The 13,510-nt window shown below is 45.4% G+C and overlaps 1 protein-coding gene across 2 annotated transcripts; it reads left to right on the top strand.

Annotated features, from left to right (window-relative positions):
- Window positions 1-92: 92 nt before the first annotated feature.
- Window positions 93-13,407, top strand: CycB3 (cyclin B3). Of its 2 annotated transcripts, none has more exons than XM_050187839.3 (8): window positions 93-373; window positions 769-845; window positions 2,507-2,790; window positions 3,558-3,729; window positions 4,304-4,615; window positions 9,341-9,562; window positions 10,671-10,801; window positions 13,110-13,407. In XM_050187839.3, the coding sequence occupies exons 2-8, from the start codon at window positions 789-791 to the stop codon at window positions 13,165-13,167; spliced, it is 1,236 nt and encodes a 411-aa protein (XP_050043796.1). In that variant the 5' UTR covers window positions 93-373; window positions 769-788; the 3' UTR covers window positions 13,168-13,407. The 2 variants fall into 2 exon arrangements, with proteins under 2 accessions (XP_050043796.1, XP_050043797.1); XM_050187840.2 differs by lacking the exon at window positions 93-373 and adding an exon at window positions 380-458.
- Window positions 13,408-13,510: the final 103 nt, after the last annotated feature.

The raw sequence follows: 13,510 nt of genomic DNA, 5'->3' as shown, positions 1-13,510 counted from the left end.
TTGCTTTTCAGAATTTTTTGTGTACACGCAGCAAAAACCAGTAGGTCGTGGCAAAAACATGCAAAAGTACGCAGCGTTCGCATGCGCTAAGCCTGCGCGCGCGCACGTGCTTTCGGCACCTGATTGGCCGGTTCACGCAACGAACCGCAGGGCGACGGCTATTCGTCCAGGGCGAGCAAGGGGCTGCCTATGGTGGTAACTTCAAAACGGACGTTGGCCTCTCCTTGTCGGTTGTAGCGGTGTATGCATAGTTGCGCTGCTGCTGCCGTCACTGAAGATTATCTGGATATTTCGCCGCTGCCATCGTCATCCACAAGCTGCACCGTAGCAGTACTAAGGCCCTGACAACCCCTAAAGCTACAGCAGCTGGATCGTAAGTTTCGCCGCGCAAAATAGGCGCGTGGAGCTGCCCACGACGACATCGCATTGCCGCCACGTTATCACAGCCTCGACAACGAGTGAGGCTGATATTTTGCTGTCCGTACATCATTTCACTTCTTTAATAAGGACCTGTTTGCGCGCTGAATCAGCCCAGTCTCTTTTATTTGCCATCCTCGTAATACGCTCGCGAACGGTCTCGAACGCCCTCGAACCGTTGCGCTGTTAGTCCCGCTACTATGCTAATTCAGCAAAAAAGAACGAGTCGGGGGCCCTGTCTTGGAGCAAAGTTGAGCCGCCTTGGCGCCATGTGACGCGCAGAACGTTGATGCACAGATTGTAAATGAACCTCATATTTAAAACACACACGCAATCTTTTTGTCTCCGCAGCCCTCCCCCACTTGGCAACGATGGCGACGAAGACATCCAGACAGCTTCAGGTGCTCGCAGAAAACGGCCGCAAACAGGTAAGCAAGCTGCAAACATCTTTCCAGCTCAGCATTTCCATTAAAGTATCACCTGTGGTAGCACGAATTAAGTTGCTGCTCATGCAGGGGGTACCGGGACCTATTCAGTGTACCGAATGTTTACGCATGCCATCGAGGCATAGCGCCGACAGGCTCCGGTGTTTCGCTTACGAAGCACTGGCTTGTTGCAATGCGCTTTGGCGACACGCGTTGAAAGCCCAGACGTGGCGGTGGCAAATTTTTTGTTGCCAGTTGTAGCGCGAACGACGAGCCCATTGTGTTACTTAAGACAACGTGGCTTCTCGCGCACCTTTCACGACCGCTTGAGGGGGCGTGCTAGCTCAACGTGCATAACGCCATCTGCGGTCATACATTTAGCAAGCTAACTAGGGCAACAATGCAGAGGAAAATAAATATTCAAACACAGCTGGTTTCTGGCGCGATTTGACACATATTTGTGCATTCGCAGCTGTGCTGACTTATCATTCTGTCCGGTGCCATTTATTGTAGTCTAGGACTGCCAATTGGTGGACTAATTCTAAGAATTCTTGGCGTTTTTTTTTTTTTTTTTTTTATAATGCAGTGGCTAAACTTGCCGCATTTATGCATGTGATTTGTTTTAAAACGTAGAGAACAAGCTGCAAAGAATTCTCTAGTTTGTCACGAGAGAATAGTAGGCTTCAGAAACAAATTTTGTTAATTCATCTGTTTATGAAGCATGCGGTGCTGTGTTGAAAATAAACATTCTGTTCTACTTGCAGCAAGCAAATATGAAAGTATTTATGAAATTTAACCTGTCTAAGATGTCACCAGTTGGGATATCTATCATTGGTAAGTGTGAGCACAGGTCTAAGAACATTTTGTTTGCTGCTTGGCTGAAAACCAAGTTGTGAACATTGTCTTTCTTTGAAGATGTGAGGGCCAAAAGCAAGAAGCTGAAATTCTTAGATGCTGGCTCTGCGAAGCTATGGCCTATGGAGGACAGCTAACTGTGCACGAGTCTATAGAACTGCTTGTGCATCGGCATAAGCAAGCATGGCTACATAAAATGCTGCAGTACACACATTCAATACTTTTGTGGAGTGCCTGTGCTGCTCACAAAGTGCTTTTTATGTCATTGAGGTTGGCATCCCTCTGGTGCTTGTCATTTCTATTTCTACCCATATAGTTGTAAGAATTGCAGTTGTATTTGTGCAGTCACTGAAGTAAAGGTGGGAGTGGCACCACATTGCTGATTTACTATTGGGTCACGACTACTCCACAAATGAGATTTCTTCAGCACTGCATAGCATTCAAAGCCATGCTTACAAAGCAGAATGGAATGTCTGTATGATGGATGAACATGCCTCATGTTTGTAGACTAGTTGTGCCAGTGGCACCGACCCGCACTTCAACATCAGCAGTTTGTGAGCAGAGCAAGCTGAGCAGTTGGATACACTACCTGTGAAATGGGAATGAGCTCTCAAGTTTCTATGATTTTTCTTATTTGGAACTCTACTAGCAGCTCCAAGGTCATTTTGGTCATCAGTGGCTCTTGTAGTTGGAAGGATAACTGATTATTCCAGCCCATGTGTCTGCAAAGAGTTGGGTGTTGTTTCAACCTGTGCTTTGTCTGTAAGCACTTTCGTATGGCATGCTCTGTTTGCCATTCCAACTTGTAGGGAGCACAAGCCCTGGTATCCCAGAAACGAGTGGCCGAGCACTCCCCAGAGAAGGCCCCCTCAAGGAAGCGTGCCATTCTGGGCGACATCACCAACCCCAACCACAAAGCAGTAGTGACCGCAGCAGCAGCAGCAGCCAAGAAAGGTGGCTTAATCAAGCCGGGGCCCAAGAAGACTGTGCTTCGATCACGGAACATTGCAGTTGCTGCAGCAGCTGCCACACACAAGCCTCTAGCCAAGGCAGCCACTGCTACCACGGTAGCCGCCAAGCCCCTGCCAGAAAAGTAAGACGTGCTCCTAGTGTCATGTTCTGCATGCTCATCCGAACCTGTGAGCTGCTGGAAAGCAGCAGGCGGTGCACAAACTTTTGACAGTGGCAATTGTACAGTGATGATGCTGGAAAGGAGTCAGCAATTGCTAGAATTGAGAGGCGTATGGTTGAGTTCAAGCATTTTATTTGTAAGGAAGCATTAAAGGGTCAGTAAAGGAGATCGGTAGTTTATACTGATAACTATTCATTAAAAACTCGTTATTACAATGTGCAGCATGACTGCACAGAGAAAGTAAGCAATGCACACACAGCACTCAATTTGAAAATGGCCAATTAGTAAAATAAGTAAGCAAGGGCAAACTTCATATTTTAAAGTTTTGTGTGCCTAAATCCCAGTGCTGACACATTAGTGCAACATCTCGGACTTAATGTGCCTCCTAATATTTGTCCTGTTGTGGTGCTGTAACAGTTCTAACTTGCCAAGTTCACTCTTAGCTGCCTCCTTGCAAAATACAAGTTTATCGCCAGACACTGCATGTCAAGCCATAAACACCTGCAGTTGTTCATGACCAAGTAAGGCCTTCCTGTGTGTCATGAACAACTTGCAACACGAAAGTGCATGAACACAAGATGCAAGAAGTAGCACTAAATTGGCACAGACCTGAACACCTTTCTGACAAACTGTCATCATTCCAGTTTCACATTGTATCTGCGCAGCTTTGCAGCTTGTGCTCAGTAGTTCAGTGCATAATGCTGCCTTGGAAATTTTCCTTTGTGCAGACCTACAAGCTCAGAAGAACCACAGACGTCGGCCTTGCCCACTGCGTCTGAAAAACGGCGATGCTCTGAGCTGCCCGAAGGAGTTGCCGACTTTGACTTTGAGTCGCAAAATGAGCCATTCTCAGAGTCCACATATGCGGCCGACATCTTCAAGTACTACAAAGAGCGAGAGGTGAGAATGATTGGGTGAAACTTGGCTGTGGAAGGTTCCCAGTTTTAAACATGTGAAGTTGTTTGGTCAGTGGGCATGCTGCCAGGTGCAGAGAAATTTCCCTTCGATAAATTGGTTACGAGTAATGTTTGCTACTGAAGCAATCTTGGCAAGAACTATGAGCGGCATGTGTGAACGTTATTTATATCGTGCATCAGTGGCTGTAGAATCTAAAAGTAACCTTCAACATTTTTTTTTCCAGTATTTCGGTTCTAATTTCCCTGTATCTAAACATGCCTCCACTAAACACTCCACCTCGACTCAAATTCGTGACACATGATGTCTTCAATCAAGGAGCGGCGCAGGGCTCAACTTTGAGCCCTGCACTGAGTCTTTGAGCTTTGAGCACCAAGAGCTTTGAGTCTGTCATTGTTTGAACGTGTACCCTCGTGGGTACACGGGTGTACCCATGTGACCTCTTAAAAGACTTGGTGCACATTTGTTGCTCATATCTATTCATACGATTGTGGTGTGCCTATTGGATATGTTTTTTGTTTTTCCCTCTAACTTTCCTGTCCCACTGTTGTCATGACAGGCGTCGTTCGTGGTTTCCAAGTACCTCGATCGCCAGGATGAGCTCTCTGTGAGCATGCGGGCAGTGCTTGTTGACTGGATGGTGGAGGTGCAGGAGAACTTTGAGCTCAATCACGAGACGCTCTACCTGGCGGTCAAGTGTGTCGACCGGTACCTGTCCCTGGAGCCCTGCTCCAAGACCCAGCTACAGCTGCTGGGAGCCACCGCCATGTTTGTGTCTTGCAAGTTTGACGAGCGTTGCCCACCGTCTGTAAGGGACTTCCTTTACATCTGTGACGATGCCTACAGCCACGACGAGCTCATTGCCATGGAGGTATGACCTGTTTGACCTCCTGGTCTCCTTGTTCTCATCTCCTCTGCATTGCTTTTGGGGACAGTTGAGAGAGGCAGAAGTTTGGAACCTATTTTAATTTGATCATTAGTTTATCATATTATAGGTAATAGAAAAGCCTTCCCTTTGTTTTTAGAAAAAGTGACAACCACTGCATAAAAATTTTCAAATGATGCATGGATAAATACATGTAAGCATAAGGCACATAAATGGTGCAAGTGGTTTTGTGATTTAGTCATTATATATTTTTTAGAGCATGCTAAATTCAAGTGTCTTGAGTATGAACATGCAGTGGGCCCACAAGACAATCTTTTAATTTGCTCGCGACATTGTGTGCTTAGTACATCTAGCATCATGCTATAAAAACAATTCTGCAATCTGCAATATCTACTGAGATATTGTGGTCACAAATTTGCTGATGGACAAAATTGGTATACGTATTGATAACAAGAAACATGTTGTATCTAATCAAGAACAGTCATACATATGTATATGTACATACCCATAAAACTTCATCAGGCTCCAGGGGCCCTAGCACGGAAGCACTGTCGCTGAATATGTTCAGTTGTAGTATCGAAAAATGCTATGAATCGCCAGCCCTATGTGCCTTGGAGATACTATGGCTGAAATATCGGCATGAGGTATGAAACTTCGCAGATAATGAGAATAATAGATGTAGATTCAGGGTGTCTACCAACCGGGAATACCGGGAATTCTCAGGGATTTTGAGCAGTCTGGAAAAACTTGGGGAAAACTCGGGGAATTTTGTGCCTCTATCTGGGAAAATTAGCTGTAATTTTATTGAAAGGGTCGAAAGTCACTGTAACGCTGGCTCAAGTAACAGACAGGAATCGCAATAGTCTTTAATGCCCTGTCGTCAGCTGGACGAGTTGCCAGTGTACAGTCAACGACCGACTTTCCGGATGCATGATAATCTGGACAGCTTCACGTCTGTTTTCTTCCCGCTTGTATCTTTGAGCCCAGTTATAACAACCATCATGGGAAAAATAGGGTGCTCAAGTGAAAAAAAATTGCAATGGGCATGACAAAGGTAAGACCTGCTAGATCAGTGAGTGCCACGTCATTTCGGAAGCTGCAAGCGAGGTCATTCTTCCAGGCACTTCTCCAGAGTCAGTATGGCGGTCAGGAGAGGAAAAACTAGGAGGGAGCATGAAGTCGAGCAGTCAGCTTTCTCAAGGCAACCTCTGGTGCCATTTTCTTCCTGCCTTCCCCGATTTCACTTGGAAATTATGGGGAATGCATTCATTGTGCATTGAATCCTGCCGCTCAAATGCATTGTTGCTGTCAATCTTCACATGGCCTAAGTCGAAGTGAACGCAGCACTGCACCCAGCACCGCTAAGGTGCAAAGAGTAGGCACTTGCTATGCTGCTACTGGGAGGTCAAGGTTATTCAACACTTCATTTATGTCATTGCTGATAATGGATGGCCACGACATTTAACCTTCTGAACTTTGAACATTTTGGACGAAGCAACACAGAAAACGTAACTTTATGGCTGTGCGTGCTCGGGCATGTGTGGCTGATGCGCAGGCATAAAGGCCATAATAGTGAGACCTTTGCAATATGTGTGTGTGTATGCTGCAGTAATTTATGATTCTAGCCAACTATGGTCGGGTACAACTTTGAAAGGCAGCAGCATTTGCCCCTCAAAGGCGGATGCACACCAGCTTCCACCAGTGGGCATGCATTCTAGACGCGTCACGAGCCGCACGGAGAACATGGCAGTCCACACTTCAAACTGGGCAGTTTGCATAAGAGGGACTGTTTCTTTAGTAGCGGAGGCAATCTGCTGCCATGCTTCCGTCATCTGGGTGGGGCCGCTCCTGCCTTGTACCCATCAATAGAATGAGCTTGTTCTCATACCCAGAATCCATTTAAGTCCTGCCGATTGTAAGATAACTGCGAGCTATTGAAGAAAAATGGCTGCTGTGCTAACTGGTTCAAGATAACTGGCAATTGACATCGGGTGACATTCTAAAAGTACTGCTCTGGATTTTGTTATCTAGACTGACTTTACAGAGCTACTGTAACAATTGGAAGTATTTCTTGCCAGAAAATTTAAAGGAAAAATGCCCCCTCGTCTTAAGAAGAGGCTTTTGGCAAAACTTTAATCCTCTAGCTACTGGACAAGAAAAAACAGACAGCGGTCCAACTCTAGTTGATGTCAATGCAACGAAGTCAGCCGACGACACTCTTTCCCACCACCCCACGTGTGAGGGGGGAGTAAGAGCATCAGATGGCTTAAATGTATTACTCCACTATGTTCAGGATCTTTAGACTGCACATTTCCATGGGAATGAGCCACATTTTAAGACTGCACATACCCCAGGAACGGCTTTAGAATACCTTCAGGATTGGCCCACATTTTTACTGCACTATCTCCGGCAACGGCCTACGAAAGAGGCTAGAAACACACATGCCCGACACGTAAGAGTGGGAGTTACTCACCAAGGAAGCTGTTGCCATAGTGAGTGCTAAAGAACTCTGCAAAAGTGCCTCACTGCTGCCTCGGGAGTGCAAAATGAGAGAATCTCCATTTGACTTTGGTGCTCCATTCAAAAACAATGTGGTAGAATACTTGGAACTGAACGGGAGCATTGTGGCATTCCGTTTTAGGGTTAACAGAAAGTGAAACGTTCGCTGAAAACTGCTCTGCACTTGTTATGCTGTTCATATTGAACTTGAAGATGCTGTGGAGGAATATCTTCATGGGCATCGTTCTCTAGTTCTCCTAGTAACGGCTGATTTGATTCATTGCAAAGGCACATCAATTTGCTTGTAATAATTACATGTTGGGTGTCGCATCACAAAGTGGAAAAGTTTCATTTATCGCTGGAGTGGTTGTTAGCGCTTTGAACTAAGACTAAGACTGCGGCAGAACGGATGTGCGCGTTTTGTAGGGCGAGTCTACATATAACAGAGTACTTAGTTTGGGGTCTCAGGCGCACTCTTGGGACAAACTGATGGCAACACAGTAGTGCAGACAATCGCAAGGGCATTTATTGCGCCATTTAAACCCCCGATCTAGCAAGCCAAATTATTACCAATAGAACATGCCAATGGGCGCGACGAATCGAGGAAGTTTGACTCACTGCGACCGAATAGCAAGCAAATGTGATCTCCTCCATGATGGACACGAGCACCTAATCGTTCACATGTACAGTCACATGAACAGTGGCACATTCGAATGATTGTGTTAGTTAATTCCGGTGTCCTGCTCCTAAGTGTATCGCAGTATTATCCCACAAACAGCTGGCGAGCACGTGAAACTTCCACGAACTTAGCCAACCTCTCGTCAAAGAGAAACAGGCTACTCCTTTTTGCAGCCAAGTAACCCTGTCGTTAGGTGGCATTAGCAGCGCAACTCTCTCAAAATCTCGTATTAGTCTGCAACCACACCGACTGCCATTGGTGCAAAGTCATGCAGCGAAGCTGGGTATCCGGGGTCACGTGAAAGTCAAGCATCCACACATTATTTAACAACCACTTCTTGTGGAACTATTTGGTAGTTTGATATAAACAGGTTCAGCTTCATTACAGTCTAACCAACTTATACCCAATATATATTGTTAAAACTGGTATTGTTATAACAATGAGCAGCTGATGCACTGCCACCTTTTGCTTGCGTACTGTGGTAAAATAAACCACTTACTACAATGCTCCCATGCCATGCTATCGGTTATAACAATTAACTGGCTGCTTGGTAGGTGCACCGAAAGAAAAAAAAAGCAAAATCCTTGAAAAACAAATGTGAGACGCTTTGCCACACCTGCCTTCCTCACAGGTTCCTTTGTTGTACCGGCGTTTGTGCCATACCTTTATCCCATCGCTGCGCTCCTCTCTTGTATCCCTTCCACCCTCTTGCAGACATTGGGGAGACTGGAAAGATGTGCCGTGCAGGGTGCGGGGCACAAAGGCTGGTGTGGCAAAAGTGGCTTGTATTTTCTTCTTTTCCTGGTTTTCCCGTTCCTAATATTTTTGGCGTAGACACCCAACAGCCAGAGTTAATTGTTATATCTAATATTGCAACATTAGAACTTCGTAGTCAGCGGCTTATATTTTCCCCCTCCACTTTTTTTCTTTGTGCACTTCAATATTGTTATAAGTGGGTTCAACTGTTGTATAAATAATTAACCCTGTAACGCCCAAGCACAGTTCTACATCAAAGAAAATTTGAACAAATTGACATTTATTTGTCGCCATGAAGACTAAAATTGTTTGAAAAAAAAAAAGTCCTTTCATTTATAACTTACTGTAGCAATTATTCATTGATTTGTTAAACTATCCACAGAGGAAATGTCACTCCACCATATCAAAAATGCAACTATGGTCATTGCATCAAGTTCCCAGTGTTTCAATCTACATTTTCAGACACGAGACTCACCGTAACATATATATTACATTGGGAATTCTAGGGCTAAATATAATCTTCGGCATAGTGGCCACATTTCAACGATGGTGAAATACAAAAATGCTCATGTGCTGTGCATTGGGTGCACATTAAGGAACCATGGGTGGTCAAAATTAATCCGGAGTTCTTCACAATGGCATCCCTCGTAACACACTGTCTACTGTTGTGGGATGTTAAACTTCACAATTAAACAAGTGAAAATAACTGCACACATTGACTAATGAGCTGCTCAATCTGCTTTTTTCCACGCCTCCCATCTCGCCTTCGCAAATAGGCCCATCTACTACGAGTGTTAGACTTCCAGCTGGGAATGCCAGTGTCCTACCGGTTCTTGCGGCGGTATGCACGCTGTGCAAGGCTGCCCCTGGAAATGCTGACACTGGCGCGCTACGTGCTCGAGACCTCCCTGATGGACTACAACGTGGTCGACCAGAGGGAGTCCAAGATGGCCGCCGCAGCTTTGCTGCAAGCCTTGCTCATGAAAGGTTGCTCCTGGGTAGGTTCACAGCTTCTACAACATGTCGCTGCAAACCTGGTGTTTAATTTAGTGCATAAGTCACTATTGCTACATCATGTCATTGTACACACACACACGCTACGTAGTATGGCAGTGGAGACCTGCCGCGGGGGCTTAGCAGTTATGGTGTTGCACTGCTACATATGAGGTCATGGCATCAAATCCTGGCCGCTGCAGCCGCATGTCTATGGGGGCAAAATACACCCACGTTTCATGCATTCGGAGCATGTTCAAGATCCCCTGGTGGTCAAAATTAATTCAGTCCCCCACTGGTGTGCCTCCCAATCAAATCATGGTTCTGGCACATAAAACCCCAGAATTCAATTCAGGATGGTGCTAGAGCTTTATCATGAAACACTACAGCTATGGCTGTGTGGTCAGACTGGCTTGAATAACACTCATAATGGCAGTCAGTGTCTAAGTGTACAAGATGCTCCTCTTGTTGTGTCCACAAGACACCGTTCAAAGCCTTCTTTGGTATTATTGTAAGAAATTCTCAACTCAAAGGTCCTAATGTGGAACATTACACGAGGGCTGTTCACTGACGAAGGCAAGCTATGTGATGAAGTAAGTGAAGTCAATTGTAGAGGCGATGGCAGTGGGATGAGCATTCCACTCTCGCCTGCAGAAAGATCGCTGATGTGTAGTTGTACGAGCCCGTGGCTGGTTTTGCAATCACGGGCTGCAACATTTGCAGAGGCCTGCATACCACATATCATGCCAGTGACCAGGGCGACCATCTCATTTCCCCATTGCCGGGTTTGACCATGGTAGGTCCACAAAAAGCTTTGTGTACAACAGGATGAGACAGTTTCCAAAGCTGAAAGGAGCGTTCACAGAAATTAGGGAAGACTTGGGAGCCTATGCAAAGCAACAATAGTCTTTGCATCTTGCAGTAAGCATCATTACAAAATGTGATGGATATTGCTATTTGTAAAGAGTAAGGGTCATAATCATATGTACAATATGTGCAGGTAATGATCACAATGACTTGTAAAATTTCTGAAGCTGGAAATTGTCATTTTATTTTTTATTTTTTTAACCTTCTGCTACAGCCCTTTATAATGTGCATGGTGTCCTCTTCTAGAATGCAACCCTTCAGCACTACTCTGGCTATAAGGCTGAAGAACTGACGAACTTGCACCAGCACCTCAACCTCTTCCTGTACCAGCAACGAAATAGCAACCTTGAGGCCATCCGCTCCAAATACTCGCACAGGTGAATTTACTGCACTTTACCATCGTGGCTCATCGTGTAAGATTAAGCCGTGAAGTCCCAGATGATTAATTTGAATGGCAATTCAGATACAACCTGTACTATCGGCACTGTTTTACGTGCTGTTCTCGCACTTCTATAGGCTAACACTCTCCAGGATTCTGACACCAAGACCACACAAAAATGAAATGCGAAAATACTGCAGTGTGGTTGCCATCATGCATTAGTACTGGAAAAATTGAGCATAGCGTGTACCAATGCTAAAACATTTTCTCGACTTAAAAAAAAAGTTTAATTTATTTGAGCCTGCATATGCAGAAAGCTTCATTTCGAGCACAGCAGTGTCGCCTGCACAAAAATGTTGTCGATGTTGTCGATGCTACACAGTACTCCTGTGAATGTAGGCATGGCAGCATCTGTGGAGTCATCCTTGTCTGAGGTGGCGGCCAGTAGTGTCTGCATGAGGCAATGCCTCCTCACACGTCCCGTCTCTTACAACCCGCGCGAAACTGCGTACCCAACAGTGGACGGAGAAGCACCACCAGCTCCCTTGTGGCTCCGTCACTACCACGAAGAGGCGTAGAGCGTACCATTGCATGTGGGAAGCATGGACAGGTTTCTGGGTTATCACCTAGACTCTTTTCTTTCCTTCGCGTTCATTGCCTACTTATCGTTACCTTTCTCCCTCTGTCCCTTTGTTGCTGTCTCATTACGCTTTCTCTCTCGGCGATCTTCCTGCCCACACTCCTGTTCTTTGCAAAAGATAGTTTTGCATTCACGTGACTCTGCACCAGATGTGTCCATGTGTATACTGCCAACATGTTTCTGGCACTGTGCTAGAAACCGCACTTTCATACATTTACTATAGGGAATTGTGGTGGTAGTGTATATGGGAGCTGCAAGCAGGGCGGTTCAGCCAGCATGGAAATTATGGTTAGTGTATGAGTTGTGCTTCAGGCTTTAAAATGGCTTCGCAGCTTTTCAACCTCATCACTTTCAAGAAAGTACTGCATTATAAATAATTAAACATTCTCTACATGTGCTATCTGCATCAGTAACTGACAACACTACCTGGATGCTGTTATTCGGAAATAGCTTTCCGCTTGCAGAACATGCATGTCGCTCAGCACTTCAAGGCCCATGGTCCCTTCGTTCTCTGCCCTTCTGCTCTGGCCGCTGCATCAGTAACTGCAAACACTACAATGCCGCTGTCAGACTTCAAAATGGCTTTTGCCTTGCTGAACATCAGAGCCCATTCCTACTCACGTGTAGCCCTGCAAGCACAAATCAAACTGACAAAGTGCAGATATAGCATGTGCACTGGTTTAAATTCGAACTAATGTAAAGATTTGACCAAGTGGGGTGGGGTTTGATTCATTTCGGTTGGTCGTGGAACGCTAAAATGCCGCTGATAACCCTTATCTACAAAACAAGCCAACGTATACATCTCTGCTTCGGCATCATTTTCCTGGAGCAACTTGGATCAAGTGCCATCTGCACATTCTTGTGGAACGCGTATTGGACCATTACGTCTTGGGAACAAAGCTTAGACAGGCACCCTGCTCATATTTACTCCATGGCACATACTGACCTTCAGATTCAATGTCTTCTCAACATCTGGCAAAACAAGTTTCGAATTCGTTGGCATTAAATATTTCCTATGGCACGAGAAGCACACTTGAGGGGTGCACTTTGCTGCAGCATTCTATACATCCAATGTGGTGATGAACGGGAGTGCGACGCAAGCTTAGTGCAGCACTATACTTCTGCACGGCATTTCCAAAGGGATTCTGCAGTTTAGCAAATTCTCTCTGCAGAATGCTCAAAAGCACTTGCTGCGAGGGGAGACTCGGTACACCGAAAATGGGCAAAAATTAAACACGGTGGTAATGCCCCTGTGGAATTCCTACACCAGCTTCTTGACAGTGTCTTCCTTAGTTTAGTTGTTTATCAAGAAAGGTGACATTACATCTTAAATTAACCAACCATCCAACCGATAAAAGTTTCGGTAACTTCTTTGCATGCTAAAGCAGCCCAACCCAAATATGAGAAAACACCTTGAAGTTTGTGGCTTCTCACTGGCACTGCAGTTTGGGCACAAAATTCAAAAAGTGAAGTGTGGCCTTCATGTTACCTTGAGTAATGTTTTTGCCTGAAAAGAATGGCAATGTTGTTTTAAAGCCTGAACACAAATCTGCAGTGATAACTTCTCTATAGTGTCCCTTTAACACCACACACTCTGCACTAATGTTAACTCAATATGTGCAGCGTTCTCTGGACTCCTCTAATGATGGCTTTCTTTTTCTGGCAGGGTGTTTTCCGAAGTAGCGCTCACCCCCCTGCTACCGGTGGAAACGGAGACAAGTTGAGCATCTAGCTGCCTTGTCAACCGCACCACTGTCCTGCAACTTGCCAAACCAGCCTGCTGTGCGGAAAATGAGAGATGGGGAGGGGATACTCAAAGCCCGCACACATATCGCTCATTGTGCTCAAAGACCCATGTACATAGTCATCATGCTGCTGCGTCGATTTTAGCGCTTTTACCCCAAGACTTCCCAATTCCCAACCTGCAATTTTTAAGTAAAACCAAATGTGTACAGCCATTTCAAGAGTTGTCTCCTGTTCTATAAATGAGCAGTGGCTGCTGAACAGCATGCTTGTTATGCAGCGCACGCTTGCATTCCAGTGTCACATTTCTTAAATGCTGCACAA

Source organism: Dermacentor andersoni, chromosome 2, assembly GCF_023375885.2.
Source record: "Dermacentor andersoni chromosome 2, qqDerAnde1_hic_scaffold, whole genome shotgun sequence".
Taxonomy (NCBI): domain Eukaryota; kingdom Metazoa; phylum Arthropoda; class Arachnida; order Ixodida; family Ixodidae; genus Dermacentor; species Dermacentor andersoni.
Note: the sequence above shows the minus strand (reverse complement) of the source record. Positions and strands in the feature narration are given on the sequence as shown.

Bases quoted from the DNA above. Each gene is read 5' to 3' on its own strand.
- CycB3 (XM_050187839.3), top strand. From the start codon at position 789: ATGGCGACGAAGACATCCAGACAGCTTCAGGTGCTCGCAGAAAACGGC. The intron at 846-2,506 runs GTAAGCAAGCTG...TCCAACTTGTAG, and splicing joins CAGAAAACGGCCGCAAACAG to GGAGCACAAGCCCTGGTATC. The intron at 9,563-10,670 runs GTAGGTTCACAG...GTCCTCTTCTAG, and splicing joins TCATGAAAGGTTGCTCCTGG to AATGCAACCCTTCAGCACTA.